The sequence below is a fragment of the Pipra filicauda genome, unplaced genomic scaffold, assembly GCF_003945595.2.
Source record: "Pipra filicauda isolate LSUMZ 115617 unplaced genomic scaffold, ASM394559v2 scaffold76_size2844353_pilon, whole genome shotgun sequence".
In the NCBI taxonomy this organism is placed as follows: Eukaryota; Metazoa; Chordata; class Aves; order Passeriformes; family Pipridae; genus Pipra; species Pipra filicauda.
Window position 1 is genome coordinate 1,812,854 of NW_024104942.1, and position 27,391 is coordinate 1,840,244.

At 38.1% G+C, this 27,391-nt stretch overlaps 1 protein-coding gene across 1 annotated transcript; it reads right to left on the reverse strand.

The window, feature by feature from the left end:
• Positions 1–44: 44 nt before the first annotated feature.
• ASPM (assembly factor for spindle microtubules) lies at positions 45–27,350 on the reverse strand. Its single transcript, XM_027713277.2, has 29 exons — positions 26,982–27,350; positions 25,570–25,713; positions 23,812–25,165; positions 22,796–22,897; positions 21,923–22,069; positions 21,076–21,321; positions 20,852–20,919; positions 20,172–20,313; positions 19,964–20,094; positions 19,130–19,305; positions 18,884–19,029; positions 18,720–18,805; positions 17,170–17,385; positions 16,085–16,295; positions 15,852–15,997; positions 15,621–15,749; positions 14,170–14,364; positions 8,591–13,216; positions 7,466–7,615; positions 6,972–7,138; positions 6,051–6,210; positions 5,328–5,537; positions 4,657–4,806; positions 2,597–2,788; positions 1,956–2,148; positions 1,308–1,462; positions 868–1,044; positions 449–621; positions 45–367 (listed from the first exon to the last, which is right to left on the reverse strand). Exons 1-29 carry the CDS (start codon positions 27,273–27,275, stop codon positions 262–264), a joined length of 10,392 nt encoding a protein of 3,463 aa, XP_027569078.2. The 5' UTR covers positions 27,276–27,350; the 3' UTR covers positions 45–261.
• Between the last annotated feature and the right edge of the window lie 41 nt (positions 27,351–27,391).

A 27,391-nucleotide genomic window follows, 5' to 3' on the forward strand; every position in this document is an offset into this window, starting at 1 on the left:
TTGTGTAACAATGTATTACTGCGTTAATGAAACTTCCAGTAAAATCCAGTAAAATGATTTTATTGTAAAATGGCTTTTGGTAGTACAAAACAGGGTTTCAAAACTGTATACAATACAAAGAGTTACCAAAATACTAACCACAATTTGAAAATACATTTCCAAGGACAGCTTGACACTTATTTGCTTTCTTTTAAAATCATTTAGCCAACTACTAACACATCCATACTGTACAAATACATTTTCCTATACATAATTTACATTTCAGTAGCAGGCAATGCCAAGTGTGTCCATCACCATCAGAATTGCTTGCAGAGGATCCACGATTTCTCGCATGTTATCTTTCCTCAAGACCCAATCCGGTTTAATTCTGTGAAAACATTAGTGGTTTGTCAATAAAATATTACATTGCCACAGCAGAAACAGAAGACTAAATTTTTTAAGCACTTACTTTGAAACTGTTTTTATTCTTAAAGGAGTTACTGGAACATAACAACTTCCACCTAAGACCGTGTTTGTTTTCTGCTTCACGAGTGTTCTCTCTGCATCCATTCTGTGTTTCCGAGCTGTAAGTTTATACAGGCTTTGAATGCAAGGAACAGTTCTTGGCATGCCTCGGATTTCCTGAGAAGAGGTGAAAACAGCACACAGTTACCACCACAAGTTCAAAAGCAGCTTCACAAATCAAGAAAATATGAGTGTTTTCACCACCTTGGAAAAGCTTTTTTTTTTTTTTTAAACCAGAGTTTAGTTATAATAGCCCTAATAAGTATGGCAGAGAGAGAAAGAAAAAAATTACAAATACCACTAAAAATATGTAGGAAAAGTATGTTAAATCAAACCATTAAACCCAAAGCATTTAAGTCTTACCAAAGCTCTTTTTGAGTCCTTTGAAAGGATGGCCAACAAACAACAGGTCTTTGTGAAAATGCTTCCTCCTTTCTCTGAAACTTTGTCACCAGCTTTCCCTCTGTACATTTGCAGGAGGTCTAGTAAAGTATCTATAGAATTTTCTGCATCATAAACTGCTTGAGTAGTTCTTTCATACTGTTATATAAGAAAGAGACAAGAGAACTTATATAGACAGACCTCTAAAACATCTTTTTAGAAGTTAATAGTTAGAGGTTAAAGAAAAAAGTAAAGTCCATATTCTCCCCTAGAATAAACTTGTAGTTAATCTGGCATCCGAGCAATAAAAATCACTTCTGTATGTCACACAATTGTAACATGTTATAAGAAGGTACCTTTCCCAAGTACTACGATAAATAAGCCTACTGCTTATAACTCTGCAAAAGAAAATATTAAATTACCTTTGAAACATTAAGTAGAACCTGAACTGAATATCTGATCACATCCATGCATGGAACACTCCGGTTGCAACTTCGAATCAGAACAAAAATACTGAAGATTGCTCTGCTCTGGGCCATATTTTCACAACATAGTGAGGACAACCTTGTAGCCACCTCTGTGACAATTAAAGGGAAAAAAAAAAGTAAAGAAAACTCTGAAGTTCAAGCAATTTAATTGGAAACCAAGATTTTCTCTATTTTTAAGTAGAAGTGCAAAGAAGTAAAAACTTCACTTATTGATTTAAACAAGTATTTCTAAATCAATAGTTTTGATATTCCAGACTAAAAACTATGCAGACAAAATCATCCACAGAAAACATACACTGATTGCAAACATAATAATAAACTTATGTAAGGTATAGCATTACTAGAACTGACAGGAAATTAGAGCAATCATACAGGATTTCCTTTTCTACATAGCCATTTAAATATTGTTATGAAATTAATAATCTAATTTCAGTCTGGAAAAAGCCCCCATTACAGTCTCAAACATGTTCACATTTTAGAATCATGCAGAAAGCCTAAATATCATTATGAACTCTTCTTAGCTGAAAAGCTCTGGTGCCTATCATCCTGGAAATCTATCAGTTATTAAGACAAAATACTGACCAAGATGCTTTAATGCTGCAAGAATATAAGAGAGATGTTTGTATTTTAGAAGGCATTCAATTGCAGTTGCAGTTCTGTTGCACAGTTTGTTTTCTTCTCTGCTCTTTTCATTAGCCTTTTCTAAACTGCGCCGTAAAGCTTTAGTTTTTGCTGTGTCATTAGTCTTTCTCCAAGAATATCCTCTCCACAATGCCTACAGAAAAGGAATTTCCCAAAAAAGAAAAAAGTAATGAACAAGAGACAATACATGAGAACTTCCATTACCACTTCAAATCAGTTTTACACAAGTCTGACAAAGTATTTCAATGATCTTGGGTATTGAAATTTATGCAATTACCACTCAGTGTTTAATCGTTCAAATACTGGATTTTCAAGACAAAAGGCAAAAAAACTCCTGTTTATATACACTCCACACACATTCCCAGCAAAAGCACTGCAACCAGTATCTGCTTAATATTACTTAATAATCTGTTTGCCTTTAGCTTTCATGTCTAAACAGAAGCTAACTTGGCTTGCAATTTAACTGATAAATTCATCAACCAAAGTAAACATTTTTCCTCTCATCAAAAACCCACGAGAGAAAAATCAGAAAATAAAAATAAGAATTACATAAGTGTCATTTTCTTACAGGAGGTATTTACCTGAAATTTAATTATTCCAACTGCAAATTTTCTCCTACGTCTGCAAGCAAGGAATCTTTGCACATTTCGCTGGATTATGGTTGCTGCATCATGTCTGTGATTTAGCCAGCCTCGAATGGCACGTTGTAATAGAATGATTCTTTGATAATCTCTTAGAAATCTCTTCCGTTGCATTTTTGCTCGGAACCATCTCTGTTTAAAATGAAAGTACTTTTTGTTTTTATTTATTACTTTTCCCCCAAATTCCCTTTTCCCATCCTAAATGAGCATTGATAAAAACTGAGGAAGTGTTTTAAGATGAACTTTGGCAGATGCAGGCACTACAAATGTCCCTAACACACATATAACCTCTATAATTCTGATTGGCCTTGGGGTAGCTGAAATGCAAGACTTCAGAATGAAATCTTAATTAGGAGCTCTTAGGGAAGAATTCTGAGGAGAGAAAGGTAGAGAAGGAAGGGTAGAGATGTGGATAGCTGGAATTGTTTTCAGTTAGAAGGGACCTACAATCATCATCTAGTCCAACTGTCTGACTACCGCAGGGCTGACCAAAAGATGAAGTATGTTATTAAGGGCATTGTCCAAATGCCTCTTTAACACTGACGTGCTTGGGGCATCAGCCACCTCTCTAGGAAGACTGTTCTGGTGTTTGATCACCCTCTCAGTAAAGAAATACTTCCTAATGTGCAATCTAAATCTCTTCTGGTGAAGCTTTGAACCATTTCCATGTGTCCTATCACTGGATTACAGGGAGGAGAGATCAGCATCTCACCTTTCCACTTCCCCTCCTCAGGAAGCTGTAGAGAGCAATGAGGTCAGCCTTCTTTTCTCCAGACTAGATAAACCCAAAGTTCTGAGCTGCTCCTCAGAGGACATGTCTTTCAGCCCTTTCCCCAGCTTCACTGCCCTCTTCTGGATGCATTTGAGTACCTTCACATTCTTCTTTACTGAAGAACTGCACATAGTACCCCAGGTGAGGCCACACCATCACTGCACACAGCAGGGCAATCAGCTCCTCTGAGGGCTGTCATGCTGTGCCTGATGCACCCTGAGATGGGGTTTGTCCTCTGGGTTGCCAGGGCACACCCACACTGAGCAACTGTCAACCAGCCACCCAGATCCCTCTCTGAAGAGCTGCTCTCCAGCCACTCCCCTCCCAATTTATGGTTGTGTCCAGCATTACTATGACCTAGAAGCTTGCTTTCTCTTGGCTACCTTTTAAAAACATCACTCCACTTTACTAATTTCCCAGCTCTGTTTCCTCCCTATATAAAGAAGAGAGACAGGGTACCCTGTGCCAAATCAGAGCAAAAAAACCCTCTTCCACCCATTTTCTCTAGCCCTAAAGGGAAAATCTAACTTATGGTGAGAGATAACAGATTTGTATATATGGAGGAGCAGTGGGGCAAAGTTTGCCATAAGATCCTAGACTAGAGAACAGCTATTTCAGGGTTCCCATTTCAGCCTCTCCATTTAGCCAATGCTAACCTTCCAGTAGTGGAACTATGCTAATGGTCAGTTTGGAGACATGAAGATAATTTTTACAATTATGTAGTGCTACAATACAGACCTGATTTTTGATCTCGTTTTAGATAAGTAAAACATGGTTATATTAAAATGCTGCAACAGGCTTTGGTAGCCCTAGAAGATGAGAAACATCCAACCAAATAAATCATTGTATCCCAGGGGATTGTTCATGTAAAGAGATGCTCAACATTTCCCAAACCTTACAGGCTGTTGTGTCTGATCTTTCCTACTTCCAGTAGGATGTAAAGAAATAGGCTAAGACAGCACTCAGATTCCTTTAGCAAGCTTGAAGGTCTGAAGGAAAGAAACTTTCCAATCCATCCTCAGCTTTAAAGTGCTGCAGAACTTGCTGAGACCCATCCTAATATGGTTAGCTCGGTATAAGCATCATTATTTAATAATAATTATTTCGTAACTCCGTAACTTAGCTTTATGTTCACGTGCAAAGGAACTACAGTGTCTTAGTGTTACTGCTTAGCTCACAGAAAAGAAATTAGACTACATTACAGAAAAGCATTTGGCCTTAGACTAACCTGTATTATAAGAACAGATGAGATCTGGTTTTGTGCAAGTCTTAAGGTGAGATGAATCCTATATGCCCTTTGAATTTTAATTGCAGAGAGATGATGATATGCAGCTGCTGTAAAATGAAGTAGTCTCTTTTTTTGTTTCTGTTCTGAAATCTGTAGAAGGAAAACAATACAAGGATTATTAATTTTTATACTCTGAGGTAGCTGATTGCCTATACAAAGAACATAGTACACAGCAATATACTATTAGATGCTGGAAAATCCCCTTGGAGGTCATTACTTCAGAACTAAAGCAAGCTAGCTTTCTTCAGTACTAGATCTCTAATCTAAATGATAACACAGAAGGGATTGCAAGCAATAACATTAATACATAGCAGAGAACAATTTCGTTGTAAGCCTGTATGTGCAGAAGTATCAGTTATAAGTAAGCCACAAAAGACCTCAGAAGCTAAAAAATACCCAACAATGAAAACCTACTTTAGTTCTAAAGGATTGTGAGAAAAGGATCAAACTGTGTTTTGATCTATTTTGACGCACCCAATACTCAAAGCAGCCAATAAGAACTTGATTTCAACAACAAGAAATCAGGTTTTCCTCTTCTTGCCAGTTAGAATTAATGCTGCTCTAGAGGTATTTTACATCAAAAGCACAGTTTTAATTTGAACTATACCAACCTTTTTTCTGACCAAATAACCCCGTATAAATGCCTGCAGTTTAATGACAGCTCTTCTAGTCTTATTGTATTTCATTAATTGAAGCCGGCCTTCCTGCCAGGCCCGCAGATGTTTTTGGATAATTACAGCAGCAGCTTTTTGTTGAACAAATTTCCTTCTTGCCTTGAAACCTCTATATGCTTTTTGGATCAAACATGCAGCCCGAAGCTTCTGAAAGAGATTTTAAAGAACGAGTTGATGATTAAACTTCTGTTCATTTGTGTCATGATCAATATATATATTTATTTTTAGCTCTGTTTCTTTTTTTCCCATCATAAGAACAAAAATGGAATAAGAAATACCAGCAAACACATAAAGTACTGGTTCATATCAAAATACACTTTCACAATTTGGAAGGTCTTCACCTAAATGGGGTCAAATATGAGCAATTGAACTTAATCCTTTGTAAATAACAAAGCCAGCAAAAAATTTGGCATTTTATTTTGGTATCAGTATAGTAAGGGGTAATTCAACAACTGGTACTGTTCAAAACCAGGAATCAACCCTGTTACTTAATACAAAAAGGATATTTAATATTTTGAAGATTGAACAGTTTTGGTTTGAACAATCTTTGTTCTGGTCCCACCTTTTCTATTATTCTGCACATCATTGACAAAAATCACTCGAATATGTGGAAAACTTTTAAAGCAACCATGACATATCAGAGTGCAAGTGAAAACATACCTTACTTAGTAGTTTTCTAGCCCTGTACTGTCTATATGCCAGCTGAATCTTAACTGCAGCATTCTTAGTTGCCAGAAAGTGATGCCGAATCACTCGTGCCGTGAGGGTTGCTCTCCATCTTCTTTGGATGGTAAGCGCACAGAATTTCATTTTCAAAAACCTAACACAAAAAATGCAGTTTTAAATAAGAAAACAGTGATGGCTTACAAAATTATTAAGATAGATATTGTGAAAGCAGAGCCATTATCAACCAAATCTTAGAACACCAAAAACCAGGGGATACCTAGAAATGTTGGCAGGAAGACTGATTTTGAATAGAAGACACTTTCAATTTTACCACAGTAGGTACTTCTGTAACTTGCTGTCAAAGGAGACAGCAGCTTGAAAGCATTGGACAGACTACATACTACAGGTCCATGAAAGGATAATAGGCAAGGATGTTTAACAAGCAGGGATGCTGAGGGAGGATCTGGGAAAGCAGAAAGTGGTCAGGTTAACATATCCCTAAACAGCATCCTCTGCTGCTACTGGCATGGGACATGGTTAAGAATGAGATGAGCTGTCTGGTTGATCTACTAGAGCATTTATCATAAAAGCATCTCACAGCAAAATAAACGTAAACTAATTGAACTACTCCATTATGGAGTGTACTGAAAGAGCTTTTCAACTTATTAGTTTTATGCTGGAATTTTACAAACATTCAGAACATCCTTTTTGAGAAAGAGAAGTGAAAAAAAAAATAATCAAGGCCTACTCTTTTCTAGACCCACAATAAACAAAATTTAAGTTTGTGACGGAGCTTCCATTCCAGAAAAATAATTAAACATAATGAAAATCTCGCACAAGAGAATAACTCCACCTGCACCAAGAGGTGCAATAATTATATAATAAAAGCTTTGAAAGTAGAGAACTCAGTGTTACCAAGTCCGCAGCTGCTTCGTCCTGAAGTGACTCTGAATAACAAGTGCAGCTTTTGTCACAGCTGCATATTCCTTTCGTGCTTTGCGACCTCGAAACCAGGCTTGGATTACTTGTGCTGCTCTCATTTTTTTAACCCACTGCCTGGTTTTATATCCTCTATATGCTGCCTATTAAACATATAAAAAGAAAAAAAATATTCAAAACTTGAGGGTTTTATTTGTTTAAGGGAACAAACAAGACTAAAAGGAAAAAAGTCACGGCACCGTGAAGAGCTTTCGGGATTCTCATTTCTACAGTATTATAAATATCTAATTTCTCACAACTAGAAGATGTCTTCGAAAGCAAGTGAAGCACATTCAGGGAAAATCCACTAATGCAACTCTCTTTAATGTTGGCAAAAATAATTATATTGTAAAGAAACAAATACGAGAGATTTAAAAAAGAAAAAAAAACCAACCAAACCAAACTCCAACAAAACCTGCTTTTATGATTACCTGAATTCTAATGGCAGCTCTTTTCATTTGATGGTATCTTTGCTGTTCAATATGTCGCATCCGATGGGCTCTGTAGTGCTGCTGTATTAGTACAGCAGAAAACTTGCACCGAAGGTATTTCTTTCTCTCAAGAAATCCACGGAAAAATGCCTTAAAAGAAAAAGACATAATTCTTAGAATATTTAACCACTTGCATGGCATTGACTGGGAGCATTTCCATATTTTTAAGTAGAGTTGTACTCAATGACTTGTGAGAAAAACATTATAATACATTTCTGATTTCACAATGGTTTTGTTTTTTTACTTTTTAAGCAAAGTAATCATATTTACATTGTTCAGGATACATAAGTTAAACATTCAGAAAAATAAGCAAGAGGCTTATTTCCTACCAATTTCCCCCAAAACATGGAGATAAGGAAAGCACACCTGTTTTCTTACCTGTTAAGCACAGCATGTGCTTTCCAACAAGATAATAATAGCAACCTAAGAAATTGTCAGAGAATTATTTCGGTTGGAAGGGAACTTTAAAGATCATCTACTTCCAACCCACATACCATGGGCAAGGATGCCATTAGATCAAGTTGCTCAGAGCCCCTTATTATTGTTATCATCACCATCATTTCCCTTTCCTCCCTGATTTGAGGGAATTTCTGTCCTTAAATTCCTCTTCAGAATGTTACCTAGGCACTCAAATTAGTCTAGGGACATTTAATAAACCTAGAAGGACTAACATGATTGATTCATGTCTTTCTAAAGGGAAGATATGAAGTCTTAAAGAAGTCTAAGTCTTAAAGAAAGTCTAAAGTAAATTTTTGTCATTTACTTCACTTTATACTCACTACCAGTACCTTCTCATTTCAACACATCAAGACAGCTTTCATTCATATTCTAATCAAATAAAACATTCCCTAAGCTATCAGTATACAGGGGAAAGTCAGTTCTGACCTAAAGAACCTTATCTCTGTGCACTGTGGCAGTAAGCTTTACACATCTGCCATGTAGTACACTTCAGAAATTGATTCTTCTTGAGCTTTAAACTGTGGTTTGCAAGAGCAGTAAATCTTAAAAGCACCCACAAATTAAGAAAACCACATCCAAACCCCATGACTACGCATTCCAAAGTACCTGAATTTTTATTGTGCTTTCTTTAACTTTGTGAAACCTCTTCTTTTCAATGAATCCTCTGACTCTAGCCTGCACAACGATAATGTTCCTCCGGGTTTGTAAGTAAGCCATTCTTTGGTGTTTCACAGTCAAGTGGGATCGGTAGCACCGCTGTAAGACAACTGCTGCTTTTTTATAGCTTGTATACTGTGATTGAGTTTTACGCATTAAGTAATAGGCTTGTAACGTAATAGCTGCTCTTCTAAGTTGAACATATTTTCTACGTTGCACAGTCATCCGAAGAAAAGACTGAACCTTTCTTGCAGCTCGTAGTTGCCTTGCTATTTTTCTTACTTTCAAACCACGGAAGGCAGACTGAATAATGACTATTGCTTGTCTTTGAGCCAAATACTCTGCTCTCTGTAAACGAGCCCTGTGACACGATCTGTACCACCTCTGAATAGCAATTGCTGAACTCCGGATCAATTTATAGTGAGTCCTTGTTCTTTGGCATCGGAACATTGACTGGATCGTTATTACTGCTGACTTCTTTTCAAGAAAACGTCTCCTGTCTCTGCACATTCGTAAGAATGACTGAATGCACTGTGCGGCAACATTGGCTTTATACAACTGCCTGGCTTTTTTAGCGCGAAAAGCAGCTTGAAGGCAGACGACAGCCTTTTTCATTTTTGCGTAGTTTTTCACGTCAGCTTCTTTTGCCATTTTGGCTCTGAACCTCTGCTGTATGACTCTGACAGCCTGGCACAACTGTTTGTAATGTCTATGCTGTATGTACATGCGATAACTAGACTGTATTACAGTGGCTGAAACATGCATGACTTTCAGCTTCTGCCGTGCCTTCATGCCTCTGTATGATGCTTGAATAACAAGAACAGAATTCTTCATTGTCAGATATTCCTTCCGTTGGTTCTTTGCTTTCATGTAGGATCGATAGTAGCTCTGTATAACAATAGCTGCAGTTCTCATATTTTGATAGGACTTTCTATCCCTGTGCATTCTATAGGCTGATTGTATTGCACTGGCAGCTGAATGCATGTGCTTGATGCTGTTCCGCACCCTGATACCTCTGTACACAGCCTGTATACAAATAGTTGCTCTACGAAGAGAACGATATTCCAAAGTATGCTGTCTTGACAGAAGCAAAGCTCTGTATCTTCTCTGAAAGATAAGTGTAGCTGCTTTAAGAGAGAGGTATCTCTGACGTTCTCTAAAAGCTTTAAAATTTTTCTGAACAACAGTAGCAGCACGGTGCATTTCTTGCTGTTGTTTTCTTGCTCGCATGGCTCGAAAGGCCTTCTGGATACAAGCTGCTGCTTTCTTTAATGAAGAGTAACGCTGTACTGCAACTTTCCTTAGCTTATTGGCTCTGTATCTCTTCTGTATTAGCTGGGCTGCCCACTTAAGTTTTCTGTAATGACAGTACTGCCTATACATTCGGTAGTTTCTCTGTATTGTAAGTGCTGCCTCACGTCTTTTCCTCAAGAAGCATCTTGTTTTCATTCCTCTATAGGCAGCTTGAAGTACTAAAACAGAATTGTACAGTTTTAAATATCTTTCTCTCACATGCTTCCCTTCCCTGTAAGCTCGATAATGTTGCTGTATGATTAGTGAAGCACGTTTGACTTCTCGATAAGAAGTGTAAATTTTATGCATTCTTAACATTGCTTGAATAACTGTAGCAGCTTGATGCTTTCGCTGCATTTTTTTCCTTACCATAAATCCTCTGTAAGCAGACTGTATGATAACAGCAGCATTAAGGAAAGAGAGATATTTTTGACGCTGAATTTTTGCCAGTTTAGTTGCTCTGTATTTTCTCTGAATTACAACAGCAGCTGCCTTAATGGAAAGAAAATGTTTCCTTTCAATAAAAGTTCTAAATCTTCTTTGAATAATCACGGCTGATTCACTCATAGTTCTGATAAGTCTTCTTGTTTTCATACCACGGAACGCAGCCTGGATGCGTAGTACAGCATTTTTCACTATCATATACTTGTGAACTTGTGCATTTCTCTCCTTACAAGCACGGAACCACTGCTGAATCTGCTTAGTTGCCAGCAACAATTTTCTGAAATCCCTCTGTTGTCTGTGCATTCGATAATAAGACTGTATTACTGCTGCTGACTGATGCATAGTTTTTAAGTCTTGTCGGACTTTCATGCCTCTGCAAGCAGCCTGAAGGATTATGATAGACTTCTTTAGTTCCAAGTACTTTTTGCGCTGTACTTTGCCTAAACAAAATGCCCTATACTGTCTTTGAATTCTAATTGCTGCCATTCTCATTGACCGGTATTTTACGTTCATCTGATGCATCTTAAAAGTGGCTTGGATGCAAACAGCTGCTTGATACATACCGTGAACTTGTCGTCTGACTCTTACACCTCTGTAAATCGCCTGCATTTTGACTGTGGCTCTTTTTAAAGACAAATATCTCTGCCTTTGACATTTAGCATGAATAACTGCACGATAACGCCTTTGCACAGCTATAGCTGCAGATCTAAGTCTTTCATATTCTTTCTTGGCCAGGTAAGATCTGAAGGCAGTTTGTATAGTTGTAGCAGCTTTGTTTAGTTTTTTCAGTTGTTTTCTCACAGTCATTCCACGGTAAGCAGACTGCAAGACTAACACAGCTGCCTTTGTTTTTAGATAAATTGCACGTTGGGTTTTTTTCATACAGTAAGCTCTGAAGTATTTCTGAATCACTAGAGTGGCTTGTCTTAGTCTCTTGTATTTTAGTTGATTTACATGCATCCTGTAATAGGTCTGAATAACTGTTGCAAGATTGTTCTGCTTCTGAATTGTTTTTCTCACAGTTTTCCCCCTCCATATTGCCTGAAGACACACTACAGAGTTACGCAGCTGAACGTATTCTTGCCGTTGTTTCCGGCCCATAACACTGGCTCTGTAATGCCTCTGAATAGTTAGCACAGCATGGCTCACAAGCCTGAACTTTTTCAGAGCCATGAATTTTCTGAAGGCAGACTGTATCACAGTAGCAGCAACATGCTGTCTTCGAATCTGCTTTCGAACCTTCCAGCCACGAAAAGCTGCTTGTAAAGAAAGCACTGCTGCTCTTGTCATTAAGAAGTTCTGTCTTTGCCTGTTACCAGACCTACAATTTCTGTACCACCTCTGAATCACAACGGAGGCTTGAACCACTGCTTTGTGTTTCATTCGTGCAGCATGAGCTCTAAAAGCAGTCTGAATTTTAATAGCAGCTCTATATTCAAGTTTAAGCTTTTTGCGTGTTTTATAACCCCGGTAGGTTGCCTGTAAGCACACAGCTGCTTTTTTAACTTGCAAGAATTCCTGCCTCTGACACCGTTGTTTTTTGTATGCATGATAATGTTGTTGAATGACAATGGCAGCCCTATAGATGGTTAAGTACCGTTGCCTGTCCCTTCTCATTCTGTAGCAGGCCTGAAGAAATACTGCAGTCTCCCTCCACCTCTGTATTTGTTTCCTGACAAGATAGCCTCGGACTACAGCCTGAATTCTTATGCAAGCTCCCTTCAATTCCCTAAAATCTTCTTTAAGTTGAAGAGCATATCTATGAGACCGATACCTTCGCTGGACATAAAGTGTTGCCTCCCTTAAAGCACAGTAATGTTTACGTGCTTGCCACATCTTTACGAAAGTTTGAATCTTTACTGTCGCGCCTTTCAAGTTTTTAAATCTCTTCTGGACGACATAAGCACGGTAACTTGCCTGAATTTTGATCACGGCTCTCAACATGCGAGCCTCTTTCCGAGCTTCCATCCCTCTGTAGGCAGACTGGAGAACAATGGCAGCCAGGCGCATCCTCTGGAAAGAAGCAGCTGCTTTTTTAGAGGCGATATGTGCCCTATACCGAGTTTGAATTACAGAAACAGCATTTTTAATCTCTTTGTATCTTTTCACTTGCTGGTATTTCCTCACGTGTGACTGCAATGTAGTAACAGATTTTTTTAATCGCAGAAATCTTTGTTTCTCTTGTTTCATTCTCCACAGAGATTGAACAACACAAACTGCTTTTGTTTGCCTGTACAGCTTACGTGCCTTCATGCCTCTAAAAGCAGCTTGGAGAACTATCACTGCTGCATGCTTTTGTAAATAGTGCTCTCTCTCAGTTTTCCCTAGTTTATAAGCTCTGTAATACTGCTGAATTATCACTATCTTTGCCCTAAGTTCTTGGTAAACACGTCTGGCCAGCTGACACCTGTACCAAGCCTGAATCTTGATAACATTTTGCCTAATACATAGATATTGTTTCAGGTCTCTGTGCATCCTGTACCAAGACTGTATGACAAGGGCAGCCCTCCTTCTCTTAGCCAGTTTTGAAGATTGCCATTTTCGGAAATAAGTCTGAAGTACTAAAGTCGCTTTAATTTTCTGTTGAATTTTGTGTTTTCTCCATCTTCTGAATGCAGACTGAATAGTAAGTGCTGAGGACTTTAAGATTTTGTATCTCTGTCGATCTTTTTTTGCCAACTTAGATGCACGCAGATGACTCTGAATTGTAACAGTAGCCCAAACAATTCGCTTATATGCAGCAACAGACTTCACCATCCTTATCCTTGCTTGTACAAAAATAACATAGTATCTTAGCTGTAAATATCTTTTCCTAGCAGAGTATCTCCTCCAATAAGCCTGCAGGAAAAAAAAAAGAAAATTTTGTATTTTCTTTATAGTATCTCAAGTTAAGCCCAAATTTGAGGACAATCATCTTCAGACTTTTATTTAAGATCTCTTTATTCCTACTTAATCCCTAGGAAGGTAAGCCCAGAAATCTACATTACAAACAAAACAAACAAAAACCAACCAAACAAAACCACCCCAAACAAAAACAAAGATCCAAAACCAAAACCCACAAAACAAAAAAACAAACAAAACCTCCAATTATAATAATGATTTAAAAAAACCCCACACCACATCAAAACAAAAAGCAAAAGTCAAATGCTTGAATCACTGGGTTTTTTTAAAGCATCTTAAATTCTCAGAAAAGACTAAATTTGCCCTGCCAACACTAGATTCCCTTTTAAACTATTTGATATATCAGTGTTTCTTTTAACAACCATTCTAAAAAGTCTTAAGAGTGTAGTGTTCAGCTTTGGGTAATAGTGGCAAAAGTATCTTGAGAAACCGAATTAGCTGTCCAACTACCATTGGTAACTAATGTCTGCCAGTCTGAACGTGCCCACTGCAGGTAACACAACACTAGGAGAGCAATTTTTAATTTTTTGTAAAACCCCGTTTAAGTAATGTTCAACAGCTGCAAAGAGGAAAGCCAACACAACCTGATTAGTCCCTTGACACTGACTAGTTTAAGGCCCAGTGTTTTAATGTTTACGGTGTTCCAAAATATTCACTAAGAAGGAGCAATTTTTAATTTAATGACGTATTACTATCTCTCCCTGAAGAGAGAAAGTTATTAAAACATCTCAAAAGTAGAGGGGGGGGAAAGTAAAAAAAAAAAATTACACTTCATGAAGGCATCAGGTGCTGCAAGCTGAACAAATGGTCCTCAGCAAGACTCTTTCTCAGAAGTTTCAAAGAGGTTTCCTTGTTGTGTAGCTGTGAAATCTAACTTTAAATTGTATTACCTGAATGACTGTGGCAGATTTACTTCTGGCTTCCTCCAGTTTTGCCTTTTTCAGATTGAATAAAGTCATCCTGGCCAAGTATCCTCTCCAGTGCTTCTGGATGGAAATGGCTGCATTCACTCTCTTCAGGATGTGTCGACGAGACAAGAAGTTTATTGCAAATTTCTGAATTATCCGAGCAGCTCTGTCTCTTTCCTACAAAGAGCCATTTCCACTGAACAGTTAGGATTGGAATTTTCACTCAAATTTTTGATGTGATTAACTATCTAGAGCAATCTCTTAAAAATTAGGCTTGTTGATACACAGCTTTTCTTCACTATAGTAAAGGAATATTTCTGAGACAGAACATTTTATTTGGATAATTGTAAAAGGCTGGTATCACTTAAATTTGCATCCTCCTGCCTTCATCATTCTTCTTTAAAAAACAGTTTTTAAGCATTCCTATGCAACCCATTGTTAAGCCTCAGTTTTAGTTCTCATTCATAACAGTTTAAGATACCCTCAGTAATGGAACATGGCGGAGTGCTCTCTAGCTATACTTAAATAATAAAAAAGAGTATAAAGATAGTCAGACTGGCTCATGTCCATCTACCCCAGAGTTTTGTTTGCTCAAACCAACCAGCATTTTTGTTGTAACCCAGAGATTGCAGTAACAAACTGGTGCACATCAAAGTAAAAGAAGCAACTAACAAATGTAACACATCGATATTTAGATCATTCCACTACTAGCCTATCCTACCACAGTGCAAAGCATATGTGAGTACACTGTAAGATTATTTTTAAAAAATAATGCTGTCAATGCCTAAGTGGTTTTGATTCCTTCTCCCCCTACCAGCATCTTTACTATTAGTTATTTCAAAAGACTTGCAAAGGGAATGTTCTGTCATCATTATTAAGGTTGTGTAGATTTTAAAAAGTAAAAAACAAAATAAAATACCTGGAGATGAAAAAGCCTACATAAATACAACCTTTATCCCCTGCTACACCAGAGATTCTTAGAATATTTCACTTCAACACTTTTCCAACATCAAATAATATCTATCTCAGTAAGACACAGAGGTGGCATTTATCAATCTTAATGGTGTCATACTTTTAAAAGCCTCAGAAGTTCTGATATAACTATCAGAAAAGCAAGAAACAAAATACCAGAACTCATGAAATTCAATTCAAAACACTGGTGAAGTTTAGCTCCTAAACAAATATAGTAAATCCATGTAGAAGTTTAATTACTCTTCTCATCTTGTAGACATGAATAGGAATTAAAAATTAACTACTCCCTTTTTCGTGTTAGTAATTACACCACCAAGAAGGCCGCATGTTTTGATAATAAAAAGGGTACTCATTTAAATGCCAATATTATTCCAATAAACCTGTATATCCCAGTGAACTTATATCCTTTATTTATTATTTCTCAAAGTAGAAGGTATGAATATTGCACAAGCAAAGAGTACCTGATAAAGTTTCAGTTCCCTTTTCAGCCTGTAATTCCTCCAAGCAGACTGAATTATTCGTGCAGCTCGAGTTTCGTGCCGCAGATCAAGAAGCCGCGAACACAGGAATGACAGGTAGGTAATAACAATCTATACAGACACAGAACACAGCAAGTTAAGGGCTATACAGAAGAGCAGAACACGTTCACAGGAGGGCAGAACACATTTACATCAACTCTAAAGGCATTTTACCTTCTCATCAGGAATTGTATTTGACATGTCTGAGTGATGAATCATTGCTGGTATTCCGCCTAGGTCAGAAACTGCAGCATTGATCAGTTGGAAGTTTTTCTTTTCGTTGTCCAGGAGTTCCTTGTATAGGACTGAGGGAGTTACAGCTTTGTAAAGAGAAAACATAAGCCAAATCAAAATTGTGCATAAACCAAATAGATTTAACATGAACTTCTGTGCATCAAATAACTCACTTTGATCAAACATTTCTTCCATAACATTTAGAGAAGTATCTGACTCTGATGAGGAGGAAGAGTTTAGTCCCACTCTAACAGTTCTTGAGCATTCCACTGTTTGAGTTGTTCGCTGGCACACAGCTTCCAAAGGCACGTAACATGGATGATAATGATGAATCAAATGACATAATACTCTCCCATCTGAGAAACACACTGTGAAATTTTCAACCTATTAAAATAAAATATAGCAAGATACAAATTCCTTCAGCTTCTGTTACCAGTAACTGGAAATAGAGTTTGTTCTTTGTACACCTTTGAAGGTGGCCAAGTGCAAATTATCTTTGACCAAAAAAAATTTGGAACTAGTGTTTCCTTTGAACATTTGCTGTACCGTAACATACAGCTGTGAGAAACCAGAAACAAAATAGATGTGAATCATTATATAGTAAATCTACAAGGGAAACATTTAAGAAACCAAAGAGAAACCAATCTTTCTACAGAAGCATTCCCAATAGACTTTAGATACCTTTACACTAGGTTTTCAATGCAGAAATAAGTTCTGAACTTGCATCAGTCCTAAGTGCTCTGTTTTACCCTTCATTAAAACTAGCAGCTGTGACTGTATTCCCATCAGAGACACGTGTCCGACCAGTGCTTCCCTTCTTGGAGGAAGTAAACATGACCTTTCTAAACAAGCATCTCTGAGGAGAGGAATTGACCTTATCCCTAACATCAGTTTAATTCTCATAGTTCCTATAAACAGTGAACATTCTATGAACAAATACTTGTACAACAAATACTTATTAAAAATACACAAACAACTCTCATTCCAGCAAAAAACCTTCTAGTTTTAAAAGGTAATTTTATGCATAAGACTAACTGGAAGGGGAAATCCTTTTGCTCAAATATGTTTAAAAAGAGAGCTGCAGCTAAACTCACAGAATGATGGTTATTTCAAATCAGATTAAACAAAGTCCAGAATGATATTTAAAACTAATTATTATTGGCTGCTACTACGTATTTGATAGTTTGAAGAACTCTGTTCTGTGAAGAATTATGACAGCACAGGATGTACTTGTTGAAGTACACACAAAACTACTTACCTTGATATTGTAAAATCCACAAACAGCATTAACCCATGTCATCAGGAGCTTTACATTTTCACTGTAACTCTGAGGTGAGGAGTTATCATTGTCTTCTTGTACTCTAACAGAGCTTGGAAAAGTCTTGAGAGCACTTAATTGTGCTTTTCTCTTGTGTGAGTTATTCAAAAACTCAATTTCTTCTTTTAACTGTTCCACATTCAGAAAAACATCCACCTAATAGGAAGAAAAAAAAAGAAATGACACGTCAGCAATCTGACATGTCAGGCATTGCAGCTACTGGATGCAGAGGCTTCAGCCGGGGGATTGTAAAGAGAAACCACGCTTCCTACTTAGCAGTACCTGCTACACAGAATCAGCAGAGGATAATCTGGACTTTCCAGCATAGATGGCAGCAAAAAAAAACCTAGAATCTAGCCTCCCACTGTTCTGTGGGAGAACAGTTACTTCATTAGTTAATAGCTGGGAGAAACAGGGAAATTTTCCCTGAAACAGCCTGTGTAATTTCACCAGAGTCTCAGAGGAAACAACAATTTCAGAGTCTCGTCTGCAATTCCACTGAGCCCACACACCACTCCTCCTCATTTAAGGGATTCTGAGAGGACTTCAGCTGGTGTTGTAAGGGTGTGAGAAGATTTGGAGAACAAGTGGTTTTATCCACAGGGCTTGGATAAAGCCACTACTCACTGAAATTATTTCTTCAATCAAAAGCAATTCAACTATGAGTCATGCATCAGGAGAACTAACTCAATAGTGTAAAAGTAGTTAAGAAAGAAAATAATTACATCTGATTTTTATGATGTTGTCTGGCTTACTGATAGTTCTGTGTCTACACTCTTTCATATTCTTGTTTTACATATAGTTAATTGCAGTTATATTTCTGACTACTTAGTGGTGAATTTCCACCTCAACCTTTATCTTATTTTACCTTCCATATGTTATGTTCCTTCCAGCTGGATTTGTCAGCTGCATACTTATTTTTAAAATACCATCCAACACAAGTTAACTCTTAAAACAGTTTAAGAAAACTATTTTTGCTTCCTCTATTATTTTTTTCAGTGGCTTTGAAATGCCATTGCAGTAATGCCTAAGGAATCTTCGCTCTTATTTCAAGAATGTTTTATATGAAACAGTCAATTTGATGAATGGAAAAAAAACCAGAAGAGCTATAGCTTCAGAGCTTACTCTATAAGTTCAAAATGTCCTTTTCAGTTAGTAGGAGTTTACTAGCACTTTGAGATTAACATTATTTTACTTTTAAGTATCAATTTTGCTAGTATACAGCATAAACTCAGAAGTTCATCTTTTTTCCAAAAATATACAAGAAAAACCACAGCTAAAACGTTATCCAAGCTGTACTGTTAGGGAACACTTAGCAGTTCAGCCAAAGCTTGCATGGATCTTTGAACATTTAAAGCAAATAATTTCAGTCTAAAATTTGATTAGTAGAGGTTTTCGCAGACAATAAATACTCCTGAAAGACTGGTTGTTTTCATTATTGCTTGTTTGTAACTGGTACCAAACAAACAAAATCAGTAATTGAATAGTACCTGGAAGGCAAAGACAATTTTCCACAGGAGTGCTAATGTTCGTTCTCTGTGTCTATCCACAATATCCCTGGAGTCAATTGAAGCACCTGTCAAATAAACAAAGGGATTGGAATGTGCACTAGTTACCTGATGCACTTAGAATAACTCTGATTTCTAGGCCTTACCATTTTCATCTTTCAAGTGTATTCCTTGCTCTTTAAGGACATTGAGAACAATATCAACATTATGCATTTTCTGTAGACGACTTATTGCAGGAACTCTCAGTTGTTTTGAAAGATTCCAGTTTTTGGTCAGAAGCTCCACCGTTCTCCTAACAAAGGTAATTTCACAGTTTAATGCCTTTGCTGAGGTCACATTCAGTATTACATAAAAGACAATAAGTATTTCAAAATAATTCTGTATCAACGCACACAAGACGAATGCCACACTGTAAGTCCACAGCCAGATTTGTTACAGCAAAATCAAATTCATCAAGTGGAGTTTGAATATGGCAGACAGGTAGTCCTAGGAAACCGAGATGGCGGGAAAGGTCACCTTCACCACTCAGGAAGTCCCGGGAAAATGCAAGCAAAAGGTCTTTGCTAGCCTAAAATTAAGAAAAAAAAAAGAAAAATAAGATAACCTTAACACTGTGATATTTGTCAAGCAGAATTTCTCCCAGACTGCATTTCATGTTTCCTTGTCTAATACTTAAAATTATATTTTAAAAAAAAAATAATCTATTTTTGGCCAGTTCACACAGCTTTAATTGTCATCATACCTGGCTGCCATGTCACTAAAAGCACCGCCAAATTCAGGAATACCTTTTTCTCCGTCTGTCTGTCTACACAGTACAAATGTAACATTTGTTAATCAAAGCCTTTGTATAACAGATGTTCCATAGTCTTTCTTATCACAGCAAAATAACAGAAAAAACAAAGAGAAGAAGTCCATCAAACTGACCTGTAGCTTAAGGTCAGCTGCAGCATCCTAGAGTAATATTTAAAAATAATGCAGAAGCTCAGATTCAGATAGGGAAGTTGAATAATGCAGGACAGTGGAGTCCTTCCTACAGAACCAATACCTCAGAATTTTCTTGGGAATTCCATTACATGACCATGAGACAGTATGTTGAGAATGTTCATGCAAAAGGCTGAACAGTCAGGACTTGTTTAAGTACATAGTCAGATTAAAAAAAACCCCAACATTCTACATGGAGTCTTAATACAATATTGGAGGGAGATACCAAATCACAGCTCTCTTACCTTGAACTCTGCATCCTTACAAAAGAGGCAAGGGTCATGTTCAATCATCCTGGACCGTTTGGCACAATCCAGAAAGCAAACTAACAACAGCAATTTTTTCAGGGTGAATTTTGACAAAGCTTCCTCATGACCTAAAAAGACATAACCCACTAAGTGATGGTTTAAAAACTAAATGCTAAAAATGAATTATTCTGGAAGCAGTAATTACCCTCTCGGTAAAGGTGAGGCACAGTGGGATGTCTGTATTCAGCTGCAATGTCAGGGTTCCAGAGCAGGCGATTAAGGATAAATATTGCTAAACCCATAACATCACTATTACTCTCCAATGCTATCAGTTCTCCATAAACAGTCTAATAAGAAAGGAGGGGGAAAAAAAGCAGAAATGGTTAAAATTATGTTAAACACTATGGAATTTTTTTTAATAATATATATTATTGAAATTCAGAAGTAGTAAATGGTAATTAGTCTCTAAAAATCCAACAGTTTTCAAATGAGTCACTGAAGGGTAAAGCCAAAGGACGTTTCAGAAGATCAAATCTTATTTCAGAGTATGTATAATCATCTACATCTTAGGAATCAATCAGGAACTTCTTTAAGACAACTCCACTCTTCTTCAGTTTAGTAGACTGAAACTGATAGGGAAATGCTTTTGTGTTATTGGTCAGGGAATTAACTTCTACTTTCCTTGATTAAATATTTTCCTTCTTAATAAGGTAAACACTTTCTCAAAGTAAGTATCTTGTAACACTTTAAAAGGTATGTAAACAAGCTATAACTGAATTGAACCTACCTGAATTAGTAAGAGAGAAAATACAAAGAAACCCAAACCAACCCCAATTGCTAGATGTCCTTTAAACTTAGATTATAGACAGTACACAGTGCACTGACCTCCAGACCTATACGCAGCCATAAAGGGTTGTAAGACAAAAGCCAGTTGAGTACTTTCTGCCTCTCTCCTGCAAGAGAGCATCTTGTAATATTAGATCCAGTAAACATTTCGTATTAATGCAAAAATTTCTATTAATCAATTTTAATTTAAATCAAATTAATGTGCAAAAAATCCTTTTTCTACTTAGAAGAAAAGAGAGAATGCCAAGCTGTAGTACTCCTACCTATATCTTTCCAGAGGTGTCTGTCTCTACGAACTAGCAAGCGTCTAGTTTCAATCTCAACTTCCAGTTTCTTAATAGCTCTGACCATTGCTTCAGAGGTGAACAAACGACAGGCTTCACGGCGCAGCTTATTCAGCTTCCGACGAGCCGTATAGGCCTTTAGAGATGCTTCATCTTTCGTTGGTGCTTTAGGAAGGCTCATTTTGTGATGGTTCTCTTCTCCCAAGATAAGAGCGGCTGCATTTACTGTTTAAACACACACAAAAAGTATGTATTTACATCTCAAATAAAGGTAGCTTTTGCCCACTTCTCAGTAGACTTTTTGCTATTTTCCTTCTGACTAATGATTTATCCCTCAGAAAGCTTGTCAGCTGTTGCACTAAACATATACTGCCAAGTACAAGTGTACTAGTCAAGTATTTAATATAACTGCTTATTTCATAAGTGAGCAGTGCTAGAAATTCAGTTTTAAGATCAATGGTATACTCTTAATTTTCTTCAATTAAAGCTAAAGATAGAGGAAAAAGTAGGTTACCATTATTTTAGTAAAGTGTCAGCTATAATGTTTGCCAGCAGGGGGGATTCCTCACCCAACATCCACTGAGGAGAGCTGCAGCCACATATTCCAGTGCATTCTCCTTGTAGAGCACACTCCCCATGCAGGTGTGTGGTGTGCTGTGTTTGCCATAAGCAAGTGTGCCATCCACAGTTATAAGAAGGGGAAAAATATGACTCTGAAAAGGTTTAGTGTGAAGCGTGTACTACTACTATTCATCAATATTAATAAAGTATGTTATATAATGTTTAAGAATATTAAAAGAAAAAATGAAAGTTCTTGTACTCTTACCTTGTGAGGTATTTGTTGTTACACTGAAGTCATCTGGGGTAAGTACAAAATTTAACCACCAAGTGAAACCTCGTTGCTGCTTCTCCTTCCAACGTTCATCATAAAACATGTTTTTAGCTGCAAAAGGCATTGGGTGCCTAGGGATGACTTTAAAAAAACAAACAAACAAACTGTAAGTCTTTGCAGTTCTTGAAATATTTGATAACCAATATACATTTCATTGTGGAAAGGATTAATGTTTGACATTCCATTTAGCACTATAGCAGAAAAAAGTGGATTCTTGGAATCTTTTGTGACTGCAGAACAGCCACTACTAAATAAATTTCAGTCAAAAAAATGTGGATTGAATTATTAAAGCACTAGAACTAAGACAAGATATCTAGAACCCAGGCCATTTGTAATGGGGCAAATCCAAATTGAGCTGGCTTACAACCAGGAAGAACCATTGTATAGATGCATTTTTCTCATCAGATCAACTTAGTATTCTGAACTCCGAAAAATTATTATCTTGCTGGTAAGAAATTTTTTCCTCTTAGGTATTCTGCTGTTGTCTTAAAATGTTGTCAAGTATGGAAGAGGCATTTAATCGACAACCATCAGTAAGCTGCAATGTAGCTTTTAGATTTACAGGCAAAACTGGAAGAAAGTAACATTTACCTTCAGCTGGCTGTGTGTTGCAACCAATTTTGAGTAGTCAAAACAGATCACAAAAGGTTACATATATTATTCTACTAAATATTGATTCATTTTAGGTACAATCTTCCATTTCATCTCAACTCTAACCAGTTAGGTCTTACCAAACATTAGCAGTACCACAACTGTGACATTTGGTTCAGTGTATACTGTTTTACTAAATACCAGGAGTCTGCCTACCTGTTTTCTGTGGTTTCACAAATGTCAGGTGAGACTGGGCCAATCCAGTGACAGGTTTACTAATTCTCTTGGTAGTTTTAGATGCTTTCTGAAGTGAATAACCTACAAGCATTAACACGCAAATATCAACAGCCAGTATGTCTGTGAAAGTTACTGTATTAAAGTTCAGGTCACTTCTAAAGCACAGAACTAGAGCAATTCCCCATGAACCCACTCAAAATACCAATAACCTCCTGTTATTGGTGGAAAGTTAGACAAACCAGTTTGGCTACAATTAAAAGGGAAAAACTGTTAAGAGTAAATAAGTGCTCTTGTATGTTCTTCCATTTACTAAGGAAATGTACTGCTTGAATTTCATTACCATGTCTAGAAAAATCTACACAAGGCTGACAACAAGCTAATCACAGACAGTAAAAAGCAGGTAGAGTGAACAAGACATGGCAACTACTTCACTGAAAGGTTGGTCAGGTATTGGGACAGGCTGCCCAGGGAAGTGGTGCAGGCACCATCCCTGGAAGTGTTCAAAAGGCATGTGGATGTGGCACCTGGGGTTATGGTTTAGTGGTGAACATGGCGGTGCCAAGATAATGGTTGGACTTGATAATCTTAGAGGTCTTTTCTAACCTTAACAATTCTATATTTGAAAACATGGGACAACAGTAATGGAGTCAAATATTCACAATGGTAAGTGTACATAAGACAAATACTGTGCAGTAAGTTTCTAGTAAATCAAAATTACATAACAAGGGCTCTGCTGAAGAACTGCCAGATACTTTTCCTGTTATTGTCATCAACAAATTTACACAGGAATAAAGTAAATTTGAAGCCAATGACATAGCCAAAACTCTAACCTAGTTTTCAGATTTTTAAAGTCCAGATGTCTAACAAATTGCAAAGACCCACATTTCAGTGATATAAAATATTTCTGACTGTTGCCAGACAGTTCAGTTTGCTATACACATTTCATAATCAAAGGCATCTTTCAGAAAATGGAAAATGAAAGAAATATTGCTCACTCGCTTTCTTTCTCTGCCCTGTTTTCTCTCGGTTTGTGGGTTTGAAGGCTGATGGTCTCACAGTCGTATGTGTCTGATTGCCTGTGCTAGATGTAAGAGCTCTTTTTCTTTCCACTTCTTCCACATACACTGGAGCTGTGACTCTACTATTTTCTACATAGGTTTCACTTTTCCTCTTACGACACAAAGAAGTTGATCCAGTAGGAGATGAATTTACTTTGTCGTTGTGACACTTATTTTCAGCTGAAATGGGACCTGCAACTGGCACGTGTTCAGATATTTCTGCTTCTGTACGTACAGGCACCACATTAGCACATTCTATTATTGCTTTATTAAGGCATTTTTTAGATTTTGGCTGGCAGGTTTCCGCTCTCGTTTCTTCAGTAGCACCAGGCTTACTTTTTATGACAGTGGCAGAAAGAATTGGACGTTTTTTTGTTTGTTCTCTCTGAGAAGAATTATCAGTCTGAGGTTCCTCTGCAGAACGAGAACTGCAGTGATTTTCTTTGGGTTTATCATCATCAAGTGATGTTACATTATGCATCTCAAAGACTTCATGTAAGTTGTGCTCTATGCAAACATGAGTTTCTGTCTCTACATCTCCATCCTTTCTCCATTTTGAGGGAAGAAATCTCTTTACCACATAAGTCTCTGTGGTAGATGATATTAATGCTGCCTCAGGTTTAGGAGTCTTTGATTCTTTATCTGACAAACTGTCTTTCACAAATTGCTCAGGTGACAGAATTGTAAAATGCTGCTCTATTGTGTCTATATCCACTTGATAATTCCCATTTACAAAAGCATCTGGACTTAAAATCCTCCTTGTACTTAAAGCAGGTGCAGATGTTGAGTGTTCTGGAGTGCAAACTGGTGAGAGTGTACAATTAAGAACTTCGGCATTGTCTGAAATTGGTAGTTGTGCTAATCCAGTAGAACTGTAGACACTTTCAGATTGCAATTCGTTGTGCTCATTAACACATCTCTTGACATTATGGCTGTCTATCTGAGGCAATAATTCCTCATTTACAGAGGCAGCAATATCTGCAAATGTAGTAGATCTTCTCATTGCAAGGGGTGTGCTAACAGTACTACGATGTTCCTCTGGCACTGGTGCAATAGGAGATGGAGGTAATTGATTTTCTGAGCCAAGAAGAGTGTCATTTCCTGGGGACATACTATTTTGCACTGTGCTCTGATTTTCACATGCCTGAAGTGGATGTCTAAGTCTATCCAGCTTCTGAGAAACTTGAAATGTTTTATTAACATTTTTTATTTCTGAAGTACTCTTTGTAACTTTCATTGCAGCAGAGGTTTCTGAAGAGTTTTTCTTTTTTAATTTATCCCAAAGACTCCTCTGAAAAAGAACCATAAATAAAAGTTAGTGTGCTGACTTCCTAAATACTTCTATGTGTAAAAGCGAACATTACTAGCATATTTATTCAAAGTTTAAAAATACTATAAAAAGAACACTGTAGTGGTTCAGCCCAAACCACCACAAACACCTAATACAAAATTCACAATATGTTATTTCCAGCCTTGAAAGCAGTTTATTTGGTCATGTTTTAGTTTTATTCTCTAAGCTGTAATGCATCAGCACCTACTTTCCAATCCAGCGGAAAAAAACTGAGAACAATGGGCATTTCCACAGACAGCATTATTTATCAATTTTTAATTCTCCTTCACTGAATTTTCTAGTAATAAAAACAATATCTGTGTCAGCTATGCCAAAGTAACAGAATTAAGACACCATAAACTCACCTTTTTCTTCGGGGGCTGCTCAGCAGCACCGAGGAGCACAGCTTGGTGTTTTACAATGCCATTAACAACAAAAGTTACCAGCTCTCTGACTTTTCCTTCTTCCAATGGTGTCCATGTCACAGAAACAAAGATTCTTTGTCCTGACTATTAGAGAAAAAGAAATGTTCAGTACCTAGCATTTAGGTACACTTACGTAACACTGAAGATCAAGTAATCAAACGAGGAGCAATATATAGAAGTAACATATATTTTGACAACATGAAATGATACACAACTGTTAAATGTTTAAATACCAGTTTTCCCCCTCTGACATGTAAATTTAAGCAATCACTATCAAAAATGTCATATAACTAAAAGGACATATGCCTCTTAATGAAACTACAGTGGAGAACAAGCAAGAATATGAATAAATATAACACATAGAAAGACAAGATTTGAGTAAAGGTAAGTAGAAGGAACTACATAATTTTTTGCATATATTAACCAAATAAGTCCTCTAGAGTAATTCTGAGAGAATTATAGTGGGACTAATAATCAGAGGTTAATTTTGAGGACCTTAGCTGGCCCTAAATAGAAGTGTCAAATTTTTTAGTCAAATGACGTGCAAAAATGAGATTTGACATACAAGCTCTTTGAATAAAAAATAAATAAAGACACTGCAAATGATCAAGGACCTTACTATTCATTAATTACTACAGGAACCTGTTACTTAAAAATTCGTACCAAGACTCCGGCCTGGTTTTATAAACCCATTATTGCAAGAGATCTCCAAAGCGTTTCTTCCTCTCTCACAGACTCTGGACACCTAGGTGATCTTAGGTATATGTCTGTCTAAACTGTCCTTTTAAAAACTGGCACTGATTGGACTAACCACATTATTCCTAGCTTAAGCCTGCTTTGCTCTCTATTGTGTCATTTAATTAACGTGCAGAACAGTGTATTAGCATCCTCTTCAAAAGCTCTCTCAGCCTTTTTCCTAAACATATATCCTCCAACTTTTTGACAGGTCACTGTTTAAGCACCTCTAATTCTTCCGTCTCTGTCTTTAAAACCAGATTCCCGGAGAACAGTTAATTTCACTTTGTTTTTCGCACCTTGCCGCACACATCCCTCTACTGAGCCGGGATGCGACGCCTTCGCAGCCTTGACAGCCCCCCCCCGCTCCGAGGGCTCGGACTCCTTTGGGGCGAACCGAGGGACACGATCGCGGCACCCACAGCCACCACCCACACCGCCACCTACAGCGGGGCGCAGCTTTCGGGTACCGGCTGCCCAAAAGCCCAGGAGACGCGTGGATCCCCCCGGGGGCAGGACACGCCGCAACCGGTGCCTGCCCCGCTCCTCCCTCGCCCCTCGCAGGGCACCGCTCGGGGTCTCCCCGCGTGTCCCCGCTCAGACACCCGGCCCCGCACCTGCACAGCGAAGCGGCGATGCTCGATGCTGAAGCCCTTGGCCGGGAAGCGCTCGACCACCACGTCGGTGTGCTCCTCGTTGGGGTTGTCGACTCCCAGCAGGAGCGTGCGGGAAGCGCCCACCCGCAGGCGGCCGAAGCTAAGGAACGGCGGCCGGGAGAAGTGGCTCAGGACCAGCACGGCTGGGCCCTCGTCCGCGTCCTCCTCGGCGCCCCATCGTCGTCGCCGCCGCCCGGGGTTGGCGGCGGGGCTGCACTCCCAGCGCGCCGCTGACGGGACGGAACCCGCGGCCATGGCCGGGCAGCGGCTCCCGCACAGGCCGCGCTGCGCCAACCGCTGCGCCCGCCGCGCGCCCCTTCAAACCCGCGGCTCCGCCAATCGCCGCGCCTGCCGCGCCCCGCCCCCCCGGC